Source organism: Anabrus simplex, chromosome 7 (genome assembly GCF_040414725.1).
Source record: "Anabrus simplex isolate iqAnaSimp1 chromosome 7, ASM4041472v1, whole genome shotgun sequence".
In the NCBI taxonomy this organism is placed as follows: Eukaryota; Metazoa; Arthropoda; class Insecta; order Orthoptera; family Tettigoniidae; genus Anabrus; species Anabrus simplex.
This window is the reverse complement of record NC_090271.1, coordinates 147,110,023-147,136,500: the sequence shown is the minus strand read 5'-3', so window position 1 is coordinate 147,136,500 and position 26,478 is coordinate 147,110,023. Positions and strand designations below refer to the sequence as shown.

The window sequence follows — 26,478 nt, the reverse complement described above, 5'->3', positions numbered from 1 at the left end:
GAGGGAAGCAAGACCATAGTGATATCAAGAAGGGAAAAGCATTGTGAAAATTGGTGGTCAAAGCCTTGAAATTCTTGACTGTTTCAAATACCTCAGGAGTGAATTAATGCAGAATTCAAGGCTGGACATGGAGATTAGCAATAGGGTGCAACAGAGCAATACATTCTACTAGAGTGTAAGAAACCTTGTCTGGAATAAGGAAGAACCAAGGAAGTGTAAGGACATAATTTACAAAATGTATTATGCACCGATATTGACCTATGCAGCGAAGACCTGAACAATGACAAGTAGAGAGGAGAGTAGAATTCATGCTAGTGAAATGAAATACCTAAGATGTTTAATAGGAAAGATAGAGTGAGCAACAAAAACATGACAAAGGAGGTTGGAAAACCTAAATGAGAGAATTGATAACAGGAGTAAAGATGGTTTAGACATATAAAGAGGAAACAATATCAAAACAGATGGAGATGAAGTTCAAAGAAAAGAGAGCAATAGGGAGACATAGAACAAGATAAATATATTCAATAAAGAGGAGTACAAGAAAAGGAAATCTGGACTGGGACAAAATGATGGAAGAAAGAGAGAGGAAGGTGGAGAAGTGCCATAAATACCCCGGCCTGGCATGGGAAAGGAGGAGGAGGAGGATGATTAGCCCCCTGAAAGATGGAGAAGGATGAGCCCTGAAAAATCTTGTTTTTATGCACCACATTTTTCTTTGATTGCTGCTACAATCTGGTGGCGAGATTATAAGTTTCATGTAGTTAAAAAAATAATATTGAAAATATGGACTATTCCAGTGTCAACATGCCGTGGCGCATGAAGTTACTAATGGATACCAATATTTGTGATGAATTATGTGCAGACCAGTTATCAGATGTACCAAGTGGCTGTGAACTGGTTATTTCTAATTATGCTGGTCATTCTCAAAGTAACTATGGAGCTTCTACATAAAATTGCAGAAAACAATCTTGTATGTTGGAATAGAACGGCGACTCATATACAGCTGATGAAGATGAAAATATAGGTAATGTAGGTCCCTATTCACAGAGGGTACTGCTTTGAAATGTATCACATAGTATAGAACAACTAAGCAACCAGATGAGTATGTTCCATGTCTGAGGCTGATACCTTGAATACTTTTTGAGTTACAGTGGTTTGAGTGCAGCAGTGTAATTTTGTTTTTGCAAGCTTGACCTATCCAGTCAACAGCAGGTAGAAACCTCCATTCAGAGCCTTAAGAGGTCACCACTGGGTAAAATTTTAACTTTGTACATCAAATGGTTTTGGAGGAATGGGTATTTTCGTTATAGGGTCTTACCCCCATTCAACACTCATCTCCTTCCCTACCCCCCACCTAGGGGTGTAATATTTTTAAACCACCTCTTGCTGACATGTAAAACATAAAACAGCAACCATTTTTTTTTTTTGACATTTACACTTGGGCGTTTCTAATTCTGTTAAGTGTTTTTGAAAGTGATTTTGAACCCTCTGCATCAAATCTCGTCTTGGAATAGGACAGTGACTCATATACAGCTGATGAAGATAAACATAGGTAATGTCAATCCCTCTTCACAAAGGGTACTGTTTTGTAAGGTATCGCACCATATCTACAGCAGTTTGAGTGCAGCATTGTAATTTTGTTCCTGTCTTTATTTCTGAGGCTAAGCCCTACCCTTAGGGATGGCAAATTTAAAAAATACACATCTAGGATATAAAAAATTAACCCTGATGTGAAATTTCAACTTCATGTATTAAACAGTTCTGGAGGCATTAATTCTTTTGTTTTCAGGTTTTAACCCCCTTTTAACAATGCGAGGGGGCAATAGTTCTCAATCCCTATCATATGCGACTTCTAGGATACAGAACACAAATCATGTGGAATTGTTAGATCTTACTTCAAAACAATTTTGGAGGAATTAATATATTTGTTTTTGCATATAAACCCCTTTAGACATGATTTTTTTAAACTAGTGTTATGTAACACCTAGAACAAAGGAGCAACCATTATATGAAATTTCAACTTTGTCCAATGAATGGTTTCAGAGGAATGAATATTTTGATTTTCAGGGTTTACCTGTTTCATCCCCTTAGGGGTAAAATTTAAAAAAATACATTCTTTGAGCACCTCTAGGCCACAAGATGAACATATGTACCAAATTTCAGCTCTTTAGGTCTTTTGGACCTGGAAATAAGGTGATGAGTGAACAAGTGTGTATATATATTTAAAAATATATATAAGATGATACGCGGTGAAATGTAAGAAAGCCAGGAACCATAACTTTGCCATGGACAATAAAGGGTTCATTCGTTCATTTATTTATTTAATGATGTATTTATTTATTTATTTATTGAAGTGCAATTAAATATTGATTTCATTATTAAATGCATCATCAGTATCACTTTGTCCCAAAACTAGAAAAAAAAAGATTACCTTTTAAATCATTGTTAACCAAATCAACATCTCAAAACTTATCATACCTTGGCATGTTTCAATTCCAGTTCTGCGAGATCAACCATGTTCTTTCGGAAAGCAGCAACCCTCCTAGTTTTAAAGTCCATTAATTCTGGAAAGAGATTATTTCTCCAGTTACACACATTTTCAAAAACAAATTCATAAAAAGTGCACTCAACCGAATCTGTTTACAAGTTTAAAAGGTTGCATATGGTTTTCTTTAAGACAAGTGAATAATTCCATTCATGCTGCACATGGAATTCTATAAATGTCTCCAAAGAACACCAATCTTCAATAAATTAGATTGCTAGTAGTGGTGGTCATTATTGTTTTAAGAGGAAAGACAACTGAGGAACCTTCCTCTCCTAATACTAATCCAGAAGAGTAAAAAATAGAGAGCTCCAATCCAATGAAAGCATAAGGAAAAAAACTGAAGAGCCATGAAGGGTGTGAAAATGTAACACTACCTAGGCCTTGCAAACTTAATACCTTCAGGGTAGGATAAGAACAAGAGTTGACCAAGGGAGGTCAGATAGGAAATATGAAAGCAATGAAACTGACAGAAGTGGAAACTATGCTAGATTCAGCTAGGGAACTCGTGGTCCCAACCTATGCTCGCAAGTGATGAGCTCCTGTTGCCTCTTACGACAGGTAGGGGGATAATGTGGATGTATTCTAATACTCCCACCCACAGAGAATTGGCATATTGCTTCAGTGTATTTGTTTTGTTCAAGTTGCTTATTGCCAGATGTTTAACCAGATGTTTAACGATATGAGATATAGGATAATGTGAATTGGGTAATTCTGAAATAAGTTGAATTATTGGATTGCAGGAAGCAAGAATGTTCAAATACAAAGTACATTAGGCCTACCATATTCATTATTCTGATCTGGCTGCGAAGCAATTGTGGAAGTAGTTTATAGCCTGTGGCTTATGCGACCCATTTAGGGCCTTCACCTGACAAGAAAATTGCCACACAGCCATATGACCAACAGATATTGAAGTGCCAAGTGCTCTGTGTCACTACATCCTTAGCAGTATTGCTTGGCTTTCATGACTGGATCAATGGCCTTTCATATGAGGCAACTCCTCAGTGGTTCTCACGAAGCTGCGTGAACAATGTTCCCGCCTTTTGTTCAGAACTAAAATTCTAAGACAAGTCTTAGAACAGGTAAGGGGCAGGCACACTATCCCGATACTAAAGAGGACTTGCACAAATCTTGGAAAACTCTAGCTGGTCCAAAGAACCTCCCCTAGAGATGATCATCTGATCATTAACACAAGACTGAAAGGCTCCATTAGCAATTCTATCACACAGAGAGTTGTAGAAGTTTCTCTACACTTTAATATTGTCACACACAATGGGAGGTATCAATAAAACCAAGTAGGTATGAATGAGATGTATTTGGCAGCAATGTGTGAGAAAGTTAGCAAACGAGTGAGAAATACACAGTTCATATCAATGCAAACTTCCTCTCCCAGAGAGAACTCTGAGGGATATTGAGTAATTGCTCCTCTCTTACCAACAGGATCTTTACTGCTGCCATTGCTGTACGCTATTAAAGCCGCTACCACCTTTTCATTGCCTTTAAACCTGTCACAAGTGAACTATGTAGTGCAAGTGGAAAGGGTTTTTTTGAAGACTTTATTTGTAAAGTACGATATGTTGTTTCATTTATTATGACCTAACCTGTACTGTTATTTGTAAAGTATGATATAATGTAATGACCTAACCTGTACTGTGTAAGATTTGTAAATAGTAGAAAATAGTAGAATTCTGTTCTATATTTTCTGGAAGGATCCAGAAAGTTACATGAATTGTTGAACAGGGTGTGTTGTTTTGTGGGTAATATATTCTAGAAAATATTTCTGACTGTTCTGGAAATACGACGTTCGCGATCAGGCGTATTCTAGAATGTTTGTCAAAGTTCGCGACTGAAAGTAGGGTTGTGATTGGCGAGTCTAGGTGGCGATAGGGAACTCATGCACGCTGATTGGTTGCTCCAAGGCTGGAGTTTACCTATATATAGAGAGAGAGGCAGTGTTCATAATAATTCGGTATTCTGAATTCTATTGAAATAATAACATTAAGTTATTTATTAGACCACCTAATCAATACAAAATCGTCTTGGATGATTTACATAGATTTTGTTATTATATGTAATTCTGAATTCTGTCGGTCTCGGTCTATCTGTCTTTGAGCAGCCTATCTGGTTGACGTCGCCTGGTTTCCGGGATGGCACACCTGTGGGTAAGCACTCTTACTTTCCATTCCGGTTAAAATTTCCGCAATGTTCGTTAGCAATTTCGTATAGGAGCCTGCCCTAGCCTAACCTAGATTCACCAAATTAATTATTTAGGACGCCCTAGCTTTTCAGCTGGGCTTGCCTGTGTTTTCGAGGCATTCCCTTTTCTTATTTCACAAAATATGTAGATTGTAATTTAATATATTTACCTTGGTTTTGCCCCTGGTACTTCTGTATCACTTGAGGTATGCTAGATTTTGGAGAACCTGTTCACTTCACTGTAAATTGCATTGTACAACTGCATTGGTAACTAGATACATAGTTGATTTGAAATTTGAATTTACACTGCTACGAAGGTATTATCAAAGAACCTCTAAGTTATGAATATCACAGAACTTATATTTCGTAAGTTGGGATTATATTTGGAATGTAGTTGTAAAATTCTTTTGTAAATAATATTTTTCAAATCTAAGAATCACGGGGATTTATTTCGGAATCCGCAATCTAGGCCATGTCCATACCATTGGTAGGTTCCCAGCCTTTTCCACCTTCCCGGTTTGTTGTCCACTAGTTGGCCGTACTGATATTTACGTGTATGATGTTGTTGGAGATCCGCGTGATGCCAGCTAATGTTTTTCTGAGTGTGTATGGTGTTTTCTGATATTGTGTAGTTGCTCTTACCTTCCCCCTTTACTGTGTTTGTGCTTTGATTTGTGTAACCACTGTTGTAGAGGTTACAAAACCCCTTATAGGACTTTGCACTTCTAGTAATCAGTTTTGCTTTAATTGTGGACAAATATTGCATAGAAATTCATACTGCTTGTGGATATACAGTATATTAAGACCATTAGTTTTATTCTCAAAATCTCAGTTGCCATAAATGAGAAAAAAGAAAGCTTGCTGCTTCTCAAGCAGTGTAGCAGAAATGAAAGAAACACTCAATAAGGATTTTATGGTGACTGATATCAAAGTAAATAAAGCACATAATGAACATGAAGAGTAGATTGAAATATTAAGACATGGACCATTCCCTCAATTCTGCTAGTGCACTTTCCAGAGCTGCATTAGTTGCTAGAAATTGAATCATCTTTCCTACTTTTGCTATAATCACAGCTGTTACATCCCAGAAGGTACCTGATATGCTGCAATGAGCTGCTACGAGTGACAAATATCGTAAGCTTAAAATGACAATTCCTTGCAATCGTATTCACATGTGTCCCTGTATGCTTTGTAGGGGTGTCTCATGCTGAACTACTACCATAAACTCTGCCATTAAATTTTGAATTTCATTTAAGTGAGCAATATTCTCAGTTAAATGACTAGTGGTCTTTTTCTCTTTTATACATAAACAGGAGTTATTGAAACAACACTCAAAACTTGGAATGAAGAGAACATTAACTTTTAGTGATACACTCCTATAACGTAAGTCATATTTCCTCCTGAACATACATAAATACATACATTACATACATCTTCATTACAGAATTACATCTTTCTGTGTTCAGTCTGCAGGCCTAGAGTGCAAAAAGTCACTAAAGCATTAACTAAGCACCTCTCAAATCCTCTATCTGCAACTAGCTCTGTGACCTCATCCAGTTCCATACCTCTTATAATTAAAATCATTAAAAACATAGTAACCATCGTCCCTCTGGTCTCCTTCCGCTACTCTTGCTCTCCACGGTCAAGAGCATTATTCTCCTAGGTAACCTATCCTCCTCCATTCAGTTCACAAAATCCTAGCATCAAAGCCAGTTTATATGTTCAGCTTCATCCATAGAGTTTATTCCTAATTTAGCCATAATATCCTCATTTCAAGTACCATCCTGTTATTGTCCAGACCTGTTTGTACCTACAATCCTTCTTACAACTTTCATGTCTGACTACTGTCTTATGACTAGGATATCCTGAGTTCACCCAGCTTTCACTCCTGTGCAGCAGAGGCAGTCTCAAAACAGACCTATGCAAAGAAAGAGTTCTTGGATGTAACTTCTTCCTTACACAATGTTGTTGATCACCAAAACAAGCTCACTGCATGAGCTTAGCCACATCTTGATTAAATAATTCTCTTAGTATACCATCATCCTGGTAGAATATACATCCTAATAGATTTGACGTAATGATCCACCTGTTCTATTTTGGTATTCCCAAATGGCATCCACTTAGGTTTCTTCCCTAATTAAATCACTTTTTTCACATTTTCACTGCATTTCTTTTCAAGTTCCATGATACATTATTAGATTGCAGGCTTGAAGCACAGTCTGTCAGTAAGAAAAAGTCATCAGCATAAGTCTTTTCTACCCACCTGTATACCTCCATATCATTTCATACTATGTATACCATGACCCCAGCATACCATGAACAACAAAGATGAAAGATTACAGACATGTCCAACCCCTGTAACTAGTTTGAACCGAAGACCAATTCTTCCATCAATTCTCACCGTGGCCTCATTATCAACAAATGCCTTTTATTGCTTGTTATAACCTAACCCTGATCTCAGAATTCCCTACGCTAACAAAACTGCAACTCATCACCCTACAGAGTATGTTAAATAGGTATAACTAACTCAACTAAATACTTACCTTCCTTGCCTTTGTCAGACATCTGCTCAAATTTCTCACACGCCTGCTGTTGTGCAAGCTCCGCCTAACAACAATAAAGGAAAGGTTCATTGAAATTGGTGCACAATGATATGATTATGCACTAAATATGCAAGCTTGATTTCAACACCTTTTCCTAAGAGCACAAGATCCCAAACAAGAACATTTCGCAAATTTATCACTAAGAAAGGGATGACAAAATGCCATGCAGTTTCCCTTGAATAAACGAGTCATGGCTTAAATTAATCCAGAATAGAATCCTCAGAAGAAAACTTCCTTTTCATGCAAATGGATAATTCTCAAACACTTCTATCATATCCCAGAAAATCTACAATGCTTTCCTAAACTCTGCAGTCACACACACTCTCTCTCTCTCTCTCTCTCTCTCTCTCTCTCTCTTTTCTTTTACTGCTCATTGCTTCACAATACAGTACATTCAGAAAATGGCTTCTAATAAGTTTAAGGAATTGAAAATGAATTTAACACCCCTATACTAAACAAAAAATCATTCTTGCCAGAATAAATAAACCATCAATCAAATCACATTCCATTTCTTTACTGGCCTAAACATTCACCAGAACTGCTACCCATTAAACATATCTGATCCATGATCATACAATGACTGGCATACCACTGCTTACAGCAGATTAAACTTGCAAGCAAGTTCATAGTTTTAAGGGACTGTCGATCTTTTTCTACTGCTTTCCCCACACCTGTGAAGTTGCGGGTGCGAACGGTGTCGCACAGGTGGATTTGGCCCTATTTTACAACCAGATGCCCTTCCTGACGCCAACCCTATATGGAGGGATGTAATCACTATTGCGTGTTTCTGTGGTTGTTGGTAGTGTGGTGTGTTGTCTGAATACGAAGAGGAAAAGTGTTGGGACAAACACAAACACCCAGTCCCCGGGCCAGAAGAAGTGATCAGAGGCGATTAAAATACCTGTCCCAGCCAGGAATTGAACCCGGGACTCTCTGAGCCAAAGGCCTCAATGCTGACCATTCAGCCAATGAGTCGGACTTTCAAGGGACTGTCGATATCATGATCATAATCATAAGATCTCTCTTTTTATGTGGAATCCAAACTACAGGGACAAAACTTTTCATTTCAAAAACGTCACATGCATTGACTGGGATCCAAACCATGACCACCTATATGGGAAGCCAGTGACATCACAAACTCAGCTATCACTCCTCCCTATAGTAAATACTGGGCAGGCAAAATAAAACTGGCCCACAAAATATTTACAATAGGACTGACATGGAATTGACCCTTGTTGATGAACATCACAGAAGATGCTGGAAATGGCCTCATCTGAAGAAATGAAACACTCAGGATCCACAAGTCCTGATTCCATTTCACTCAGAAACCACCAGCAGAATTCAACATGGAAAGGTTAGTCTGGATAATTTAACACGTGCACAACAGCAAATTTGTAAGGATACAGATGGAGTCGTTTTTTATAATATTTCAACACAACGATCTCTTAATTCCCACATGCACAGATAAATAGCGTTGAGATTTCAGACTTCATTACAGGCTTTCTTTCATAATACCAATATAAATGGTACATTACTGGACATTATAGATTTTCCAGCTAACTTATTCCTGGTTGCCAGCGTTTCGCCCCAGTGTGCTAAGTTGGGCTCATCAGTTGGTAAATAGCACACCCACCAAGACTCATGGCTAGTGCATACTGTGGAGGCCACTGTGTAGGCTACTTGGAGCCACCGGCAGTGCCAATGCACTACGAGAAACTGTCTCATTACCTAAAACTGATGCCTGCCTGGCCATCAGCTAACTCATTTGAACGAGTTAGCTGGAAAATTTATAATGTCCAATAACGGACCATTTATATCGGTATTATAAATTTACTCATTCGGGACTAATATTTCAGGTTCCCTATGGGAATCAACATCTATATCATCGGCTTTCCTTCACTCAAGCAATGTTTTCTGGTATTCAAACTCTTTTTTGAACTTACGGTTTTTATTCACTACAGAGCCCATTTCTCGCCATTTTACCACTAAGTTTTGCATTGCAGACTTCGCTGGAGTTTTGGCCAAAACACTTCCAGTCTTAAAGTCATGCGCAAACAGTTCCATGCAGATTTTCCATGAATCGTGCCTCGCATAACACCTAACAATGAACACACACCATTTTATTGTGAGCACCATTTTGTGTTGCATTTAACTGGTAACTAAACACGTCTGCTCCTCTCACTCACATGTAACGACACAGCAACGTACTCGGGAGACACAGAAAAAGCGCACACGCAGACATGTGACAGCAACCGATTGGTGAATCAAAATCACCATTTCCACCATTTCCTGTGATGGGCAGTTCTCCTGTTCATTAAAAGGGTCAATTCCACGTAAGTCTTTTCCGGGCCAGTTTTATTTTGCACTCCATAGATGAACTTTGGCAGTGTACTGAAATGGCATAGAGTGACACCTCAAATATATCTGATGTGTCTCTCTGGATGCCATACCTTGTAGCAGACATTACAGCAGCTCAAGGTGGCTATACAAGATACAGTTTCCTGTTCATTCCATATGTCAAACTAAGCAGAGTTATTTCATGTTTATATCACAAGATCTCTGCATAATTTTTAGTCATTAGTGTATAACTGCTATAATCAAATTCTATTCTTTTTTTGTGGAAGATTACAATCATTCTTGTATGTTTCCTCAAACAAGTTTAATCTATAAATATTATAAAATAAACTCTTATGGCATGATGGAACAGGACAGGGTTAGGACTGAAGGAAGCAACCGTGGCCTTAAGGTACATTCCAAGCATTTTCTTGGAGAGAAAGGGAAACCATAGATAACCATCTCCAAGCTGCTGACAGTGAGGTCTGAACCCACTATCTTCTGAATGCAAGCTCACAGCTGCATGCAATTTGGATCATGTAGGCATGAGCTTGAATTCACCACTTACACACTAGTAAAATAATGGAGCTGTACCTTAATTAAGGCAATGGTTGCTTCCTTCTTAATCCTAAACCTATCCTATCATTGTCGTAAGACCCATCTGGTGGTGCGACATAAAACAAATAGGAAAATAAATTCTATGCATTTGTGAGGCTAATTTACAGAACCACAAAATAAATTTTTGTACATTTTTCACCACTGCAAAGAGCATTTGGTTTAGGTGTGTGATGCAATAATTATGACAGAATGGAATTGAGCAATGACAATTTCAGAGAAGGAAGTCAAAGGAAAACAGTCAAGCGAATATCTCCTTGGCTTACGCTGCTTAAACCCACTGTACATAAACAAGAATCTATGTGTGGAATGTAAAAAGCTACTAGCCAAGGCACGGGAAGCAAAACGTCAGAACATCAAGTACCTCTGGACAAGGAATGGAAAAATACTAATGACGAGGCACGACAACTCAAATGATTCATATTAGCAACGAAGAGGATTTCAACAGGTTTAAACTTAACATGTATGGCTACCCATAAAATAGATTATTACCGATTCTAGTAATATTCATTTATTTATTTATTTATTTATTCACGAAGCACAAGATACAGCTACACTGAGCAAATTTCACTTGCACTGTCAACAGACTATTTAACAAACGTAAACTTTCATAATAAAATATAACAAACATAACAAAATATAACAAGATCAGGTACACAGCCTACTAATAACTGTCCAAATCGAAAACCATGAGAATGTCCATGTTCATAGCCAAGTCGTCGTGGGTCAAGATGGCGGTATAATCCCTTCACATCAACTTATCTTTAAGATACTATTTACACACCTCTCGAATACACTTTTATTTGATGCTATATCAAGCTCTTGTCTCCTATTAATATTGTTAAAGAGTGTTGGGAGGCAGATTAGGAAAGATCGTTGAAATATTGAGTGCTGAGTGTGGGGAATGTGGAGAAGGTCTTTGGTTCTGGTGGAGCGGGAAGCAACGCGGAGAGAGAAGAGAGAAACAAGATGTTCCGAGCGGTAATGTCCATTTAAGATCTCGTGGAGGAAACTCAGGTCAGCTACCTGTAGCCTGATGTGCAGCGGTGACACATTAATTGCCATTAATACCTGCTGCGTAGACAGATTTCTGAGCTTGGGGTTTCTGTTCCTCACAATTGCAGCAAAGAAGGAAACTGCTCTCTCTAACTGCTTAGTATTGGAGGGGGCGGCTGTTGTCCAAATCGGAGAGCAGTAGTTTAAGAGAGGTTGAACGATCGTGAGGAAGAAGTGACGAAAAGCAATGGGGTCAGAAATTTCTGTGAAGCAATAGAGAATGCCTAGTAATTTCATAGCCTTGGTTGTATATGTTTCTATATGGGTCTTAAATTGTAATTTTGTATCGAATATTACACCTAGGTCACGCTGTTGCGTAACCACGGTGATGGGCTTGTTGAGTAGGTAATATGATGTCGGTAGAGGAGATTTACGTAGTGTTATGGTCATGTGGCTGCATTTTTGTGGTTTGGGGATAAGTTTCCAAGTACGGCACCAGTTCGAGAGGGCATTAGGTGCGGACTGTAGCAGAGCTGCATCTGCTGGATTCCTGATCTCCCTAAATATCTTGCAGTCGTCAGCAAAGAGTAGGGTATTCGCTGTTTCATTGAGTTCGGACGGCAGATCGTCCAAAAACAAAGAAAACAGCAAGGGGCCAAGAGTACTGCCTTGTGGGACACCGGAGGTGACTGGTAACCATGAGGATGAAGTGCCTGATATTACCACTCTCTGCCAATGGTTATGTAGGAAGCCAGCAAGAAGGGTCAGAAGACTGCCATGTATATTAAATCGTTCGGAGAGTTTATGGAGCAACAGAGTATGGTCAACCGAATCGAAAGTTTTCGAAATGTCTACGTAGCAGATATCCAGCTGTGACTTAGCTGCAATGGCGTGTGATGCAAAGCTATGCAGATTTGCCAGGTTTGTTAGACAAGAGCCACCTGGTAGAAAACCATGCTGCTTGGTTGAGATGTACGGCAAAGTGAATGCGAGGAGACGCTGGTGTATAATTTTTTCAAAGATAAAGGATAGTGTGGGGAGAACAGAGATTGGCCGGTAAGATGAAACATTAAATTTGTTGCCTGATTTGAGAAGTGGAACAATATTTGCCTGTTTCCAGGTAATAGGAAAATAGCCCGCGGCAAAACATCTGTTAAATAATTTAGAGAGAGGGACGCAAAGAGTGCTGGCAGTATTTTTTAGGAAAAGAGGACCTATAGTGTCGGCACCGGTAGCTTTGTTGGTACTAACAGTTTGAAGAAGGTTATGAACTTCACTTGGTGTGGTAGTTATGCTTGATAGGGTTCTGTTTGAAGCTGTACTAACGGGAGGGTGCGGTTGGTTTTGTAAGGGAGGGGAGAAGTTTGAGAAGAAATACCTGTTGAACAGTTCATTGCGATCGGCGCCATCTGCTGTTGCATCGTTGTGGTTCACGCTGACAGGAATCCGCTCCGTCCTTCTCCGTGTGTTGATGAGACTCCAGTAGCGCTTGGGATTGCTGCGGACGTTTTCAGCGACAATGTCTACGTGTGTTTTGTAGTCTCTTCTGACCATAAACCTCGCGTGGCGGCGGATTTTAACGAAGTATTGTGAGTGTGTGGGTTAGGGAAGTCTTTCCACAGGCGCCAAGCTCTCTTCTTATTAAATAGTATCAGTCTGGTCTCTTATGATATCCAGTGTTGATGTTTGCTAGTAGTATCCCGTTGTGCAGGTACGAAGTCTTTAATTGCAGCTTGCAGCCAGTCGTACAGCAAGTCAAGAGCCGATTTGATATCAGCTATTTCGAGCAGACTCCAGGGAAGGCATTCCAGGGCACGACACATTGCAGGCAATAAGATGTACAATATCATAGGGAATGATCCACCTTTCAATACGGCGCCAGATGTAGGTAGGGTGGTAGGATGTCCTGCTGTGAGGCTTTGAGGAGGGGTGGGGAGGGAGGAATGTAGCATCGAGGGACTGGTGGTCGCACAGGAAAAGGTTTCTGCCTGGGGTTATTGTTTTAAGTTCTAATGAGGAGAGTATGAAGTGCAGGGTGTTGGGTCCACGGGTTGGGTACATATTAAACTGTTTCAGTCCGAGGCCATTAATAAAACTGTCTATAAAGTATGTGTCACAGTTGTTAGCTGACAGTCCGGTAGTTGGAGAAAACCACTTTATAGACAAGTTAAAGTCGCCCATTAAAATTACTTCACCATGAGGGAGAGCTGCAATGACAGTTCAGGCACTGTTCAAGGCCACTGAATGGGCTGTTTGGTGGTCTGTAGTAACATCCCACAAGTACAGGGCGTCGAGGAAAGAGTAGCTCCACCCACACTAACTCACAGTTCCATTCGAGATCTGTCCTTCGTTTACATGGTAAAGCACTGTTCACTGCTAGCAACACTCCACCACCTAGAGTAGCGCGATCACGACGGAATATGCTGTAATTAGCACCGAGTGGTAGTTCACTGTCACTAGCCCAAGAGAGCCATGTTTCAGTAAGTCCAATCACGTCAACTTCTCTTAAGTCTGGCAGGGATAGTTCACAATCAGACAACTTATTGTTTAGGCTTTGCACATTCTGACAATAGATGTTTATGTCTGTTTTCATTTCACAAGTGGTGGGACCGGGGTTTAAGTGGACATCTCCAGCCAGTAGTAGGAGGCAAAGCAAGCCCCTAATCACTGAGCGACCAGGCCTAGGCTTGTTCGGCTCCGAGCTAGTAGGGAGGCACCTATAAGTCTGGAAAATGGCGCATCCAGTCAGAGAAAACGCCGGAATGTAGTCGTTTCTCTCTGCTAGTAGCCATGCAAAAGGAGAACTCACTTTTTCACTTGCACACACCGATTCCGTAACTCGAATAGACCCGTGCACAGAACCGTAAAGCGCTACAACTCTGATTATTACCACGCAAACAAAACAAACTGCAGCAGCACTAAGCTTGCGCGTGTCTCCTCCAGCTACCACCTTGACTAAGAACAAAAATAAACAAATTATACTGAGGTGTGCTGTCAAATAATTTTGATATTGTTTGCTTATATGAAACTTTGCTAGTACACAATAAAAAATAATTCTGAACTCTTTGATGATAGATATCTGGTACACAGAAAATATAGACTAAGTTGACTTCCAGAAAGGACAAGGGATAGCTATAAAAAACACACTGCATCCGCAAAAAATGTCACTGTTAGATTCACATGTGGAATCTCTATGGATCAAAACATTCTTTAACAAGAAGTACAGTCAAACCTTGATATCTCTAACCTCCATTACCCGAGTTTTCAGTGTATCTAACTTCAATTTCCTGGCCGTTTGTCCTATTCTTCACGTGTATTTATGTATCAGTCAAAATTTGATTACACAAATTTCTCGATTTTTCGATGCAAACGTTTCCTCCCTCAAAGCAAAAAATACTCTGCAATTCGAATTTTGTACAACATCAACTGTGCAATACAGCATTTGTGGTTTGTGAGGAAGAGTTAACAAGTAAAGGAAGGGTACAGTGATGCTGGGAGCTAACATGACGGGAACTGAAAACATAAAACTTCTAGTAATGGAAGAATCAGTAAAGCTCCGCTGTTTCTCGGGGGTGAATTCATTACCAGTCACGTACAAAAGCAACCCTGGAAATCGTCGATGACAAGCTCCATTTACAAATCTTGGGCGAGTAGTATAGACGAGAAGTTTCAAAGTCCCTTTGCTCATCCCAAGATGCTCATTCAGGAGTTAAAATCAGTGCACATGGTTTTCTTGCCACCAAACTTAACATCCAAAGTACAGACCATAGACCAAGGGGTGATTAAAAACTTGAAGCATTTCCATAGAAAGAGCGCTGTTTAGAGAATTCTAAGAGGAATTGAATCCAAAGAGACATTAACAGGCATTAATCTACTACAGTCAATAAGAATGCCGAGTAAATCGTAGGCTGATGTAAATCAGGAAACAAACTGCTTCTGCAGACCAGGATTTTTGAAAGGTGACTTAAGAGCTTCAGATCACGAAGAGGGGGATGTCGCTCTTGTTCCTGAAGAATAGGTGGAGTACTAGCAGCTTGTTAACTGCAAAGCTGATTTTGAGGCTTACATAAATGTGGACTCTGGCGTTATAGTACCCAAACCTCCTACGAATACCATCAACGCTGCTGCCGAGCAAGAACAAAAGTTAGACCTGCCTTCTCCTATACCGTCTGCAGATCAGGCGTTAAGTACAGTGGTTATTCTTTGATTGTACGTAGAGAGTAAGTTGAATGTAATAACCAAGTGTTTTCACGGCAATTTATATATATTTATACATAAGTATATGGAAGAAAAGAAGGTTAACAGTAAAAAAACCAACAGAAGAGACTAACAGATTTTTTCCAAAGGTGTTAACTAGAGATGGGAGTTACATATCGTAACATGATACTGTATCCTATTCCATCAGTGTAAGCTGTTCCAGAATTATGATCCACCAAAGATCCTAATACAAAAGTAATGGAGTGAAAACAAGAGGAGGGTAGGAGTTCAATTGGCTAACGGATATTAGGAAGCATAGTAGCTCGCTTTAAGGATGCACTCCTGCGAATATTTTGTAACAATTTAGAGGCAGTACTGATATTCCTACCCTGTTACTTGCTAGCTGGTTACAGATATTCTTTAGTTACTCTAAGTGCTTTGTATTAGGCTTACAGGTGGTGATACATTCAGAAGCGTAGTTCCTCGAATGTTACATGTGGTCTTCCCACTTTGCAAGTCGTGTTTCATGCCGTATTGTGGACAGAGAGCTAAAGACCCGATACGATTTATGTGGACAAAAACTCAATTACAGTGAAACTGTTTCTTATAAACGTGTTGTAAGAATGTACAAAATAATAATAATAATAATAATAATAATAATAATAATAATAATAATAATAATAATAATAATAATAATAATAAAAATAATAAAAATAATAATAAATTTAAAAATTTAACTGATTAAAATAGCTCAATATACATGGTACTCTGGTATCAGGTCCTCAAAAGCAATCGTAAGTACCATCACGTGTGTCTGTCCCTCCTGAAACTTCGTCATTGACTGCAACCAGCCAGGCAGTGCAGCAACAGCTGTTGTCATAATTTTTACCGGTACAAAGGAAAAGGAGTGATTATAGGGAAAAAGACACTGGACAAGCCACTTACACAGTTGTTTTCCGCATATTCCCAACCTCTTCCCATGGTGGAAGACAACTGTTTTGGAGAATGTTATACTCCATTTCCAGAGAGAGTTGGCTACACAGTTTTGGTCATGTAGCTGTTAGCTTGTATTTGGGAGATGGTGGGTTATAACCCTACTGTCGGCCCTAAAGATGGTTTTTGGTGGTTTCCAACGTACACACCAAGGAAATGCTGCGGCTGTTCCTCAGCTAAGGGCACGGTCGCTTCCATCCTAGTCCTATCCCATTATCACCATAATATCAGTCTATGTCAGTGGGATATAACGAGACAAAAGAAAGAGTTCTGGATTAAACTGTGCTTACATCTTGCCTGATAGGACTGTTTCCTCATCTCTTATTCCTGCAGCATCTGAAGTGTATATGACACTCATTCATCAACATATTTTATAATTTCAGGTCCGAGTGTGTTTAAATACAGATCCTTGGACGTCTAGGAATACACAAATGCCTAGCAATCACGGCGATTTTCATAAATGAAGGTTTCGAATTATAAGTTCTCAGAGTGTACATAGGTAATTGCAAGGAATAGTTGAGAATGTGTGTAACAAGCAGGCGAAAGGGAGAGAGGGAGAAAAGAAAGCGAGATGAAGATATAGTATTGCTATTTTTAAGTACTTACTAAGGTGCGGTTAGGGGCTGCAAGAGGCAGCAGGTATAGTAGATGTTCCTCCCAAAAGTTGACCTGCAACTTGTATTATGTTACTTTTCTATTCTAATACACAAACCCAATACTACACTGTAATGGATACACAGGAACATGATACTGGAAAGTAACCATTCGTCCTATCCCTAGTGTTAACAGAGGTATGTTTGTTGTTTCACTACTCTATGCACTGTGTCCTGTCTTCTAATAAGCTACTATGAAGGGTTACAATAAATTAAAGTAATGCTGTAAAATAGTTTGTGCACTTTTAAATACTGTTAAAAATACTGTACTCAGTATAAGTCAGTAGATACATATAACTCAGCTATGGTCACATTTTCCTCCTAATTCCATTTCAGAGATATATCGATTATTTTATAATAAAACAGAAGAAAACTTGTATCTGTTTAATGACATCGTACTCTCTTCGAATATTTTTTACTCGGCGACTTTAATTTACTGAAGATAACAGGTAGTACTAATAATCTTCTTAAAGGTTCAAACAAAAGTGAAGAGTTACAGAATTGTTTACATCTGTTGAATGCTAAGCTCCTGAACAATATTAAGAACAAGAATGGGAAAACTCTTGATCTCGTAATTAGTAGCAGCTTGCTAGTTCAAGAAGAAACCGATCCATTAATTAACAAAGACGAACATTATCCTTCACTGAATATTGTGTTTAAGTATTGTGAAAGTATGGCAAGATCGCATGAAAATTCACAGAATTCACACAATTTCCACAGGGCAGACTTCTTACAACTATATAATTTATTAAAGACACGTGAGTGGGGGTAATCTCAACAAATGTGAGAATGTGAATGAAGCTGTTTATTTCTTCTCTCACACTGTACTCTGCAATTGATCAGTGTGTTCCCAAATCAAAGCATTTCAAACATTCGTACCATGTCTGGTTTACTAAATCTGTAATATGAGATTTGAAATTAAAAGAAATATAAAGAAAAAGGAAACTGTCTGAATATTATCTAAAAAATATACCCTTCTTAGGTTTAAAATTAAGTCCAGCATCAAAGCAGCATACAAAGGATATGCAGAGGTCAATATAGTGAACGATAACAACAAATTCTGGAATTTTATACAGAGTAGGAAAGAAAAAAAACTTGTTTTTACAAAAAATGGTATATAATGTTAAATACTGTAAATTAGGCTATAGCTAATTGCTTTGCTGACTATTTTCAATCAATATACTCGAACACTATTCCCAACTACAATACTGAAACTAATACTAATACTTCTTTATTGTCAGGTCAGGTACATCCTGCTACCGTATGCGACAGGAGACGGTACTACCTGCGGCTGTCTGGCCGAGGGTTGGGCGGCCATTACCAAACCTGACAAGCTGAGAGAGAACCAATGGCTATGGGCAGAGGAGTTCACCCCTTAAGGGGCTTGTTGAAGCCTTTGTGTAGGAAATGACATAAATTCAACAGGAAGCTGCGGCCTTGCAGATGTGGCACGGGCCTGTTAAAGGCTAAGGGAAATAACCCTGACAGAACATCATCTCTAACGTTAGGCCTAGCAAGTCAGTTTGAGAGTAATTGCAATCGCTTTCAAGACAAATACGAGCCTTGGATCGAAGAACTCAAGACAACAGCTAGGTGCATATAACGGCTTACAGCCTGAGGCTTCACCAGCTACGAAAGCTAAGTCAAGACCCAGCTGCCGGATTGGAAACTTGAATGTTCGAACACTGACAAAACTGAAGAAACAGTTGATATGATGGAAAGGAGGAAAATTCTTTGGGGATGAGTGAAACCAAATGGAAGGCAACAGGAATAAGGTACCTCCGCCTAGACTATAAACTAGACCGGTCTGGAAAATACTTGGAGTCAAGAAATGGAGTGGGCTTTATACTTCATGAAGATATTGATGTTGGTAGCCAGATTGAATTTGTCAGTGACAGAATAATGAAAGTGTCGGTAAAGTGGAATGGAGACAAATATCATAATCCAGGTCTATGCTCCACAATCAGGATATTCAAATGAAGAAAAAGAAACCTTCCTGTCCAACTAGGAAGAACATATGGATTGTCAAAATTTGGTAGTAATGGGAGATTGTAATGCTCAGGTTAGAGTCAGACTGGGCAATGAATCCTCCTTGGGTCGTCTGACTGGGGAATACGACAACAGAGAGCGAACATTTTCTAGATCTTTGTATGATGAACAATATGGTTGTAAGTAACACTTGGCTCAAGAAAAGGAACAAGCATAAAATCACAAGATATAGTTGGGAAGATCACAAGATATCGTTGGGATGATCAATATGGATCTGGGTTTGATTATATACTTGCCGACCAAGAAGTTTGGAAGATTGTAAATTGTGTCAAAATAATAAGTAGTGAAAATTTGGATGGAGACCGCAGGCTGTTGGTTGCAGATATCACAAAGAGAAGACCTCCTAAAGTCTACAACAAAAGAAAACCAAAAATAAAAACTTGGAGACTTTCTGAACCAAGGGTGAAGTAAATGTTTCGAGAAAATGTTTGGAAGATCTTATCAAAAGAATATAGAGATCTGCAAATGAATGGGATAACCTGAGAAGAGTATTGGTGAAGACAGCTGAGAGAGTAGTATGTGGAAGGCAGAGCCAAATAAGAAAATCCAAAGAAACAGCATGGTGGAATGAGGGTGTAAAAACTGCTGTCAAAGCTAGAAAAGGCGCAAGAAGAGCTTTGTACCGTGCCAGAGTGCGAGGAAATCCAAGTGAAATCGAGGAAAAAACCGTCATTTTACAGAGAAAAAAAGATTACAGGTCAAAAGAATAATTGACATTGAGAAACGGAAATGCAAAGATGATGTTGCCAATAGAATAATGTAACAATTATAGACGTGTAACCCTTCTATCTCACGGATTAAAAATATGAGACCATCCTGGAGAGAAGCTCCTGTATAGCGCTGTTAAAATAAAAAAATTATAACAGTACCATCAACACAGTCGAGTTTCCCAACCGAGAGGTAACTACAAATTAAAATGAAGTATTACAGGAGTTCAGAAGATATTTCAATCACTTACTGAACTGTAATACAACGGACGACACACAAGATGACCCTTTAAACGCTATAAATAAACTTTGGGAAGAAAATGAAATCCCCAGGGACTGGAGGCAATGAGTGATTATTCCACTATTTAAGAAAGGTGACTGAAAGAAGTGTAACAACTATAGAGGCATAACCTTTCTATCTCATGGGTTAGAAATATGAGACCATCTTGGAGATGGAGAGCGGAGTCCAACAAGGAAGTTGTCAATCACCACTTCTCTTCATTACTATAATGGGTGAGGTTATAGAAGCAGTGAAAATGAAGGAACAGACAACAAATCCACTTGTATTTGCTGATGATTTTATGCTATGGAGTGAGAAGCAGAAGTTCAAGCTAAACTAGATCTTTGGCAAGAAGAATTTGAAAGAATGGGAATGATCAATTCTGTCTACCTGCGAGTGCAAAATGAAATGGACATAATCAGTAACTTCAAATACTTAGGGAGCTTTGTTTCTTCTGAAAATACCATAAACAAAACAAAAAAAACAAAAACAAAAAGGCAATAGAATACAAGCTGCATCAAAATTCCACCACTCCGTTTGTCAATTACTTTGGGCTGACTCATTTCCCCAAGCTTGCAAGCTCACACTATACAAAACATATCTTGTACCAATTCTAACATACAGACTGGAAGCAGCAATGTTGACTACATTGACTGAGCAAATGTCATGGGATAGCGGAGCACTGATGCGCAGGTGTGTTGTCTGCGCACCACACGCCCCCTGTGCCAGCGGCAGTTGTATAGGAGACCTTGTGAGCAGTGGCTGTGCATGTGACAGGTGTAACATGAAACGTCGTTGTGAGCTGGCACCGTTCGAACGGGGTATGGTGGTCGGTGCCCGACGGATGGTAAGTGCCATGGTTCGGGAATTCGGCTTCACATTATCAACGGTGTCCAGGGTGTATCGCGAATGGTTGAATGCGGGTGTCACCGTCCACAACAGACGAACGACCGGCCGTCCAGCCACCCTCGATGACCGCGACCAACGACATCTCAGACGTATTGTCAATAGTGACAGACGGGCAACAGTGCAACAAATCACGGCTCAATTCAACACAGGCCATGCTAGACACGTCTCCCAGCGGACAATCCGTAAGAACATGGGTTCTATGGGGTATGGGAGCCGGCGCCGCACACGGGTGCCACTGTTAACCCAATGTCATCGGGCACAACGATGCGCATTTGTCGCCAGTCACCAGGGATGGACACAAACAATGGCGTAACGTGATATGGTCGGACGAATCAAGATTTCAACTGCACCATGCAGATGGGAGGCACTGTGTATGGCGCAGACCACATGAAGTGATGGATCCCGCCTGCCTCGAAGGTGTGGTCCAGGGCACTGGTGTCTCCGTTATGGTCTGGGGTGCATTTTCCTGGTATGGAATGGGCCTCCTAGTTGTTCTGGAAGAGACTTTGAACGGTACGTGGTATGTTGAGCTGTTCGGAGACCATCTCCACCCATTTTTGACCTTCCAGCGCCCAGGCGGTTCTGCGGTGTTTCAAAATAACGCGCCGCCACATCGCTCCCACGTCACCCGGGAATGGTTCCAGGAACATGCAGCGGAGGTCCAACGACTGCCATGGCCACCCAGGAGCCCCAATATGAACCCCATCGAGCATATCTAGGATGTCCTGGAACGCAGGCTCCGTGCCATGGATCTTGCACCCGCGAACAGACCAGCATTGGCGGCCGCTCTGCAAACGATTTGGTGTCAGCTGCGTCCAGAGGACTACCAGGGACTTGTCGACTCACTTCCACGGCATCTCACTACAGTTCGCAGGGCCAGAGGAGGCCCCACATGCTATTAGGTGACTATCCCATGACATTTGCTAAGTCAGTGTAGATCTGTAGATCTCCTACAGGCTACTGAAATGAAGTTCCTTCGGCCATGTCTCCAAAAGATGAGGAGAGACAAAATAAGGAATGAAAGTATTCAGCAACAACTTGGATTGGACAGGAGCCTGTTGGAAACCTTAGTATTAAGCAGATTACGATGGTATAGACATATGAGAAGGACCCCAAGAGTATACTATGAAAGGAATGTTGTTGAAAAGAGGCCCAGACGGAGGCCTAGTGATAGTTGGGGAAAACAAATTTTCAAAGACCTTGCCAAACATGATGTACATTGGCAGTAAAAGGTAGAACATGAGTTGTGGATGGACAGGACGAACTGGATGAGACTCTCAAACACCCGCACCCACCTTGCTGGAGTGGAATATGGATGCTAATGACTACTAATACTTCTGAATGTAATTATTTTTCTAAACTGTTTGGACACTACTAAAATTACAGAAGATATGGTTGTGGCAGCCATCAAAAACCTTACAGAAAAGAAGTCAACAGAGCCTGATGAACTGCTCCCATACATCTTTAAAGCTTGTCTGGAGTATCTATGCAAACCGCTGATGGTAAGACACAATCTCGTACTTAGGACCAGTACATTTCCCGACAAATGGAAACATACAAAAGTAACGCCAATATTAAAAGCCAGAAATGCAACTCGTATTAACAACTATAGACCAGTAGTAGTTTCATCATCACCAGCAAAGATATTTGAGGGCATAATATACTGTCATAGTTTTCAGCGTGGCAGGTTCGTCACCTCAGATCAGTATAGCTTTATGTCAAACAGCTTTACGGTAACCAACCTGATCAATTTTTTTTTTGCTAGGGGCTTTTACGTCGCACCGACACAGATAGGTCTTATGGCGACGACGGGACAGGAAAGGGCTAGGAGTGGGAAGGAAGCGGCCGTGGCCTTAAATTAAGGTACAGCCCCAGCATTTGCCTGGTGTGAAAATGGGAAACCACGGAAAACCATTTTCAGGGCTGCCGACAGTGGGATTTGAACCTACTATCTCCCGAATACTGGATACTGGCCGCACTTAAGCGACTGCAGCTATCGAGCTCGGTCTGATTAATTTTACACAATTTGTATCCACTGAACTTGACAAGAAAGGGCAAGTAGACATTTTACTTGCATGTTCATAAAAAACAGAACACCTTGAAAGACTAGAGATAGAAAGTTCATATTCACAGGATAAGTTCATTAGTACGTTCAGCAGAAACGATTAGCATTTCTGTCACCTAGGTTCAGTCTGTGTTCTGTTGCCTAGTAGGCACTGGGTCCTCCATGAGCACTGATAACTTCTTCCGTGCGTGATGGCATTGACGCGTATACAGCACAAATGGCATCTCGGGGTATAGCCATCTATGCTACATTCACCTGGTTCCACAGTTCATCTTTGGTGGATGGCATTGGGTCACAGCGCCGCACCTGTCGTTTCACCATATCCCACACATTTTCGATTGGCGACAAGTCCGGTGATTGGGTGGGCCAGGGGAACAATTTGACATCCCGTGAAAACAAGAAGACACGTGTTCATGCAGCAACATTTGACCGCGCATTGTCCTGCTGAAATATGGCGTCTGGGGTGTCGTGCAGAAAGGGTATGGGTACGGGTCATAGTATGTCATTCATGAGGGTCAAACTGGTCACAGTGCCCTGGACACGCTCCAACTGTGATTTGTAGTTGTACCCATGGAGGAGCTGAGGAGGGCGCAGATCTGTCCTGCAATGCCATTGGGATGAGTGTCGATCTTCTCCACGGGGAGGGGGGTGTGCTGGGTGGTGCGACCAGACCCATCTTTTCGTGTTCTACGGCCTTCTGTGAACCATTCTGTACACACCGGTTGCACTGCCGGCACACTTCATCCCACGCGAGCAGCAATTTCCCAGACGCATGCATCACGTTATCTTATGCCAATAATGCGCCTTCTTTCAAACTCTCTCACTGATGGTACGGTTCTTGATTTTCTGATTGCATTTTTAGGATTAGAAAAATTTCCAGTAGCAAATTAGTTTTTCAAAACATACACAATTCATTTTCACGCCATGCTCATACACAGCATCACCCTACCTAAATTCCCCTCCCCCTCCTTCTCCTGTCCCTATTCCCACTCCCTCCTATCACCTCCGGTTACGGTGAGATGTTCAAAATAATCCCTCCACCTGTCCAGTGATTCCCTGGGATCTATGATAATATCACCTGAATTACCCAAAACACTGTTCATTTCCTTTTTCCCTCCCTTCCTACAATTCTTTATTACTGTCCAGTAAGGTTTCCCTGCTGCTTGATCTAGCCTTTCCAGGTTATTAGCAAAATATTCTCAAGACTTCTTTCTGGATTCAACAACTATTTGTTTCGCTCTGTTTCTTTCATATACATACAATTCCCGCCTACACTGGCCGTTGTTTGGAGACGTTTCTGATAAGCCTTTTTACGTTTACAAGCTGCTCTCACTTCATCATTCCAACAAGATGTTTGCTTTTTCCCATCTTTACACACAGTTGTTCCTAGGCATTACATTGTTGTTTCTACTACAGCATCCCTGTATGCCACCCATTCTCTTTCTATATCATGAACCTGCTTACTGTCCACCATTAGAAACTTCTCACTAATCATATCCATGTACTTCCGTCTAATTTCCTCATCCTGGAGATTTTCTACCCTTATTCATTTGCAGAAAGATTTCACTTTCTCTATCCTAGGCCTAGAGATACTTACTTCGCTACAGATCAGATAGTGGTCTGTATCATCGAAAAATCCTTGAAAAACCTGTACATAACAGATTTCCTGAATTCGAAGTCGGTTAAGATATAGTCTATTATGGATCTCGTACCCCTAGCCTCCCATGTGTAGCGGTGAATAGCCTTATGCTTGAAGAATGTATTCGTAACTGGTAAAGCCATTAGCTTCCATATCTTCCCCAGATTACCAATCACCCTTTCGTATCCTTCAGTTCTATTTTCAACACTCGCATTGAAATTGCCCATTAGCACTATCATGTCTTTGTTGTTGCCCTGACTACAATGTCACTCAATGCCTCATAGAACTTGTCAACTTCATCCTCATCTGCATCTTCACATGGTGAATATACTTAGACAATCCTCATCTCATCCTAATTTCTCCAGCTGCCAAATCTACCCACATCATTTGCTCATTTATGTGCCTAACAAAAACTATGTTCCTGATGAACAGACCTACCTCACACTCTGCTCTACCCATTTTAACACCTGTCTAGTACACTTTATGATCTATCTCTTCTTCGTTATCTCCCCTTACTCCAGATGCATCCTCTTTGCTGACTCAGCCAGTTCTACTTTCTTTCTCCCATAACCCCCATTAATATTGATAGGTTCCATCGAATTCCATTTCGTTCGCAAAGTTGTTTCCAAGGAGTCCTTCACCTGTCAAATGGAAGTGGGACTCCATTACTCCCATAAGTCCAAGGCTTGCTTGAAATTTTCTGAGCTTGGTAAATTCATGAAGCAGGATGCTACCCTACTTACACGTAGTCCAAGTGAGGATCTCTCCTCTAATGGGTTAGGGACTACCGGTGGATGGTATAGTCCTAGCCACCTGAGCACAAGGAGGGCCATGACTCAGAATATGTCCGAGATGCACACTCCCATTCCACAGCAAATGGTATCCCGAATCTCGGGACCACTTACGAGGCCACTCAGCCGTTGCCCATGGTTCACGAACTAGGACATGACTATAGTAACCCACGTCATGAACCAGTATTTTCTTCATAAAGTAATAAATAACAATACTGAAGACAGTAAAAATCAGAGAAAGATTTGACTTATGTTTCATATGTAACTCTCAGTACGTTCTGGAATATATTCTTCATATTGAAATCTAACAGACTGACATAAGAACTCCCCTTTATACAGAATGACAAAGCATATTCTGTTTTCAGCTTACACCAGTTACTACTAGGGTCACTGGAGCCACCTTGGCTCATTATGGTTTCGGCTAGGAGTTTAAGGTCGGCTGCCCTTCATGATGCCACAGGATGTTTGAGATGAAAATCTCAACCCATGATCTACTGGGATTCAAACTCACCCTTCCAGGTAGGAAGTCAGTAAATAAGCCACTGAACTAATCATGCCCTCCCTGAGATTAATCACACAATTGTGATCAAAAGACATTGTTTATTCACCTCAACCTCGTTAAGATTAATACGAGCAAGCTAACAGGCAGGCAGCCAGAAGGACCTTGGAAAAATCACACTTCGAGGGAGGGGGGGGGAGAGAGTGGGGGAGTAACTAATGTCATCAACAAGGACATATTGGACGGCCCTTCACCATAAATTCAAAAATGTTCCCTTACAAAGGCAAGGCATGTCATAAGTGAAGGAGAAAACAATCAGGATTTTTGAAAGAACCACTTTCCTACAATAACTGATAGAAAGGAAAATGTACTGTAAAATTGTATTTTAACTTTATTTTGCACACCACAGC

The 26,478-nt window shown here is 40.4% G+C and overlaps 1 protein-coding gene across 2 annotated transcripts in view; it reads right to left on the bottom strand.

Annotated features, from left to right (window-relative positions):
- Positions 1-26,478, bottom strand: part of Snx6 (sorting nexin 6) — a 192,376-nt gene that overhangs the window by 26,805 nt on the left and 139,093 nt on the right. For both annotated transcript variants that reach the window (XM_067150763.2, XM_067150764.2), the window contains 2 exons: positions 7,282-7,345; positions 2,479-2,564 (listed from right to left, as the gene is read on the bottom strand). In XM_067150763.2, coding sequence (XP_067006864.1) covers positions 2,479-2,564; positions 7,282-7,345 — 150 coding nt within the window. The remainder of the gene's footprint in view (positions 1-2,478; positions 2,565-7,281; positions 7,346-26,478) is intronic.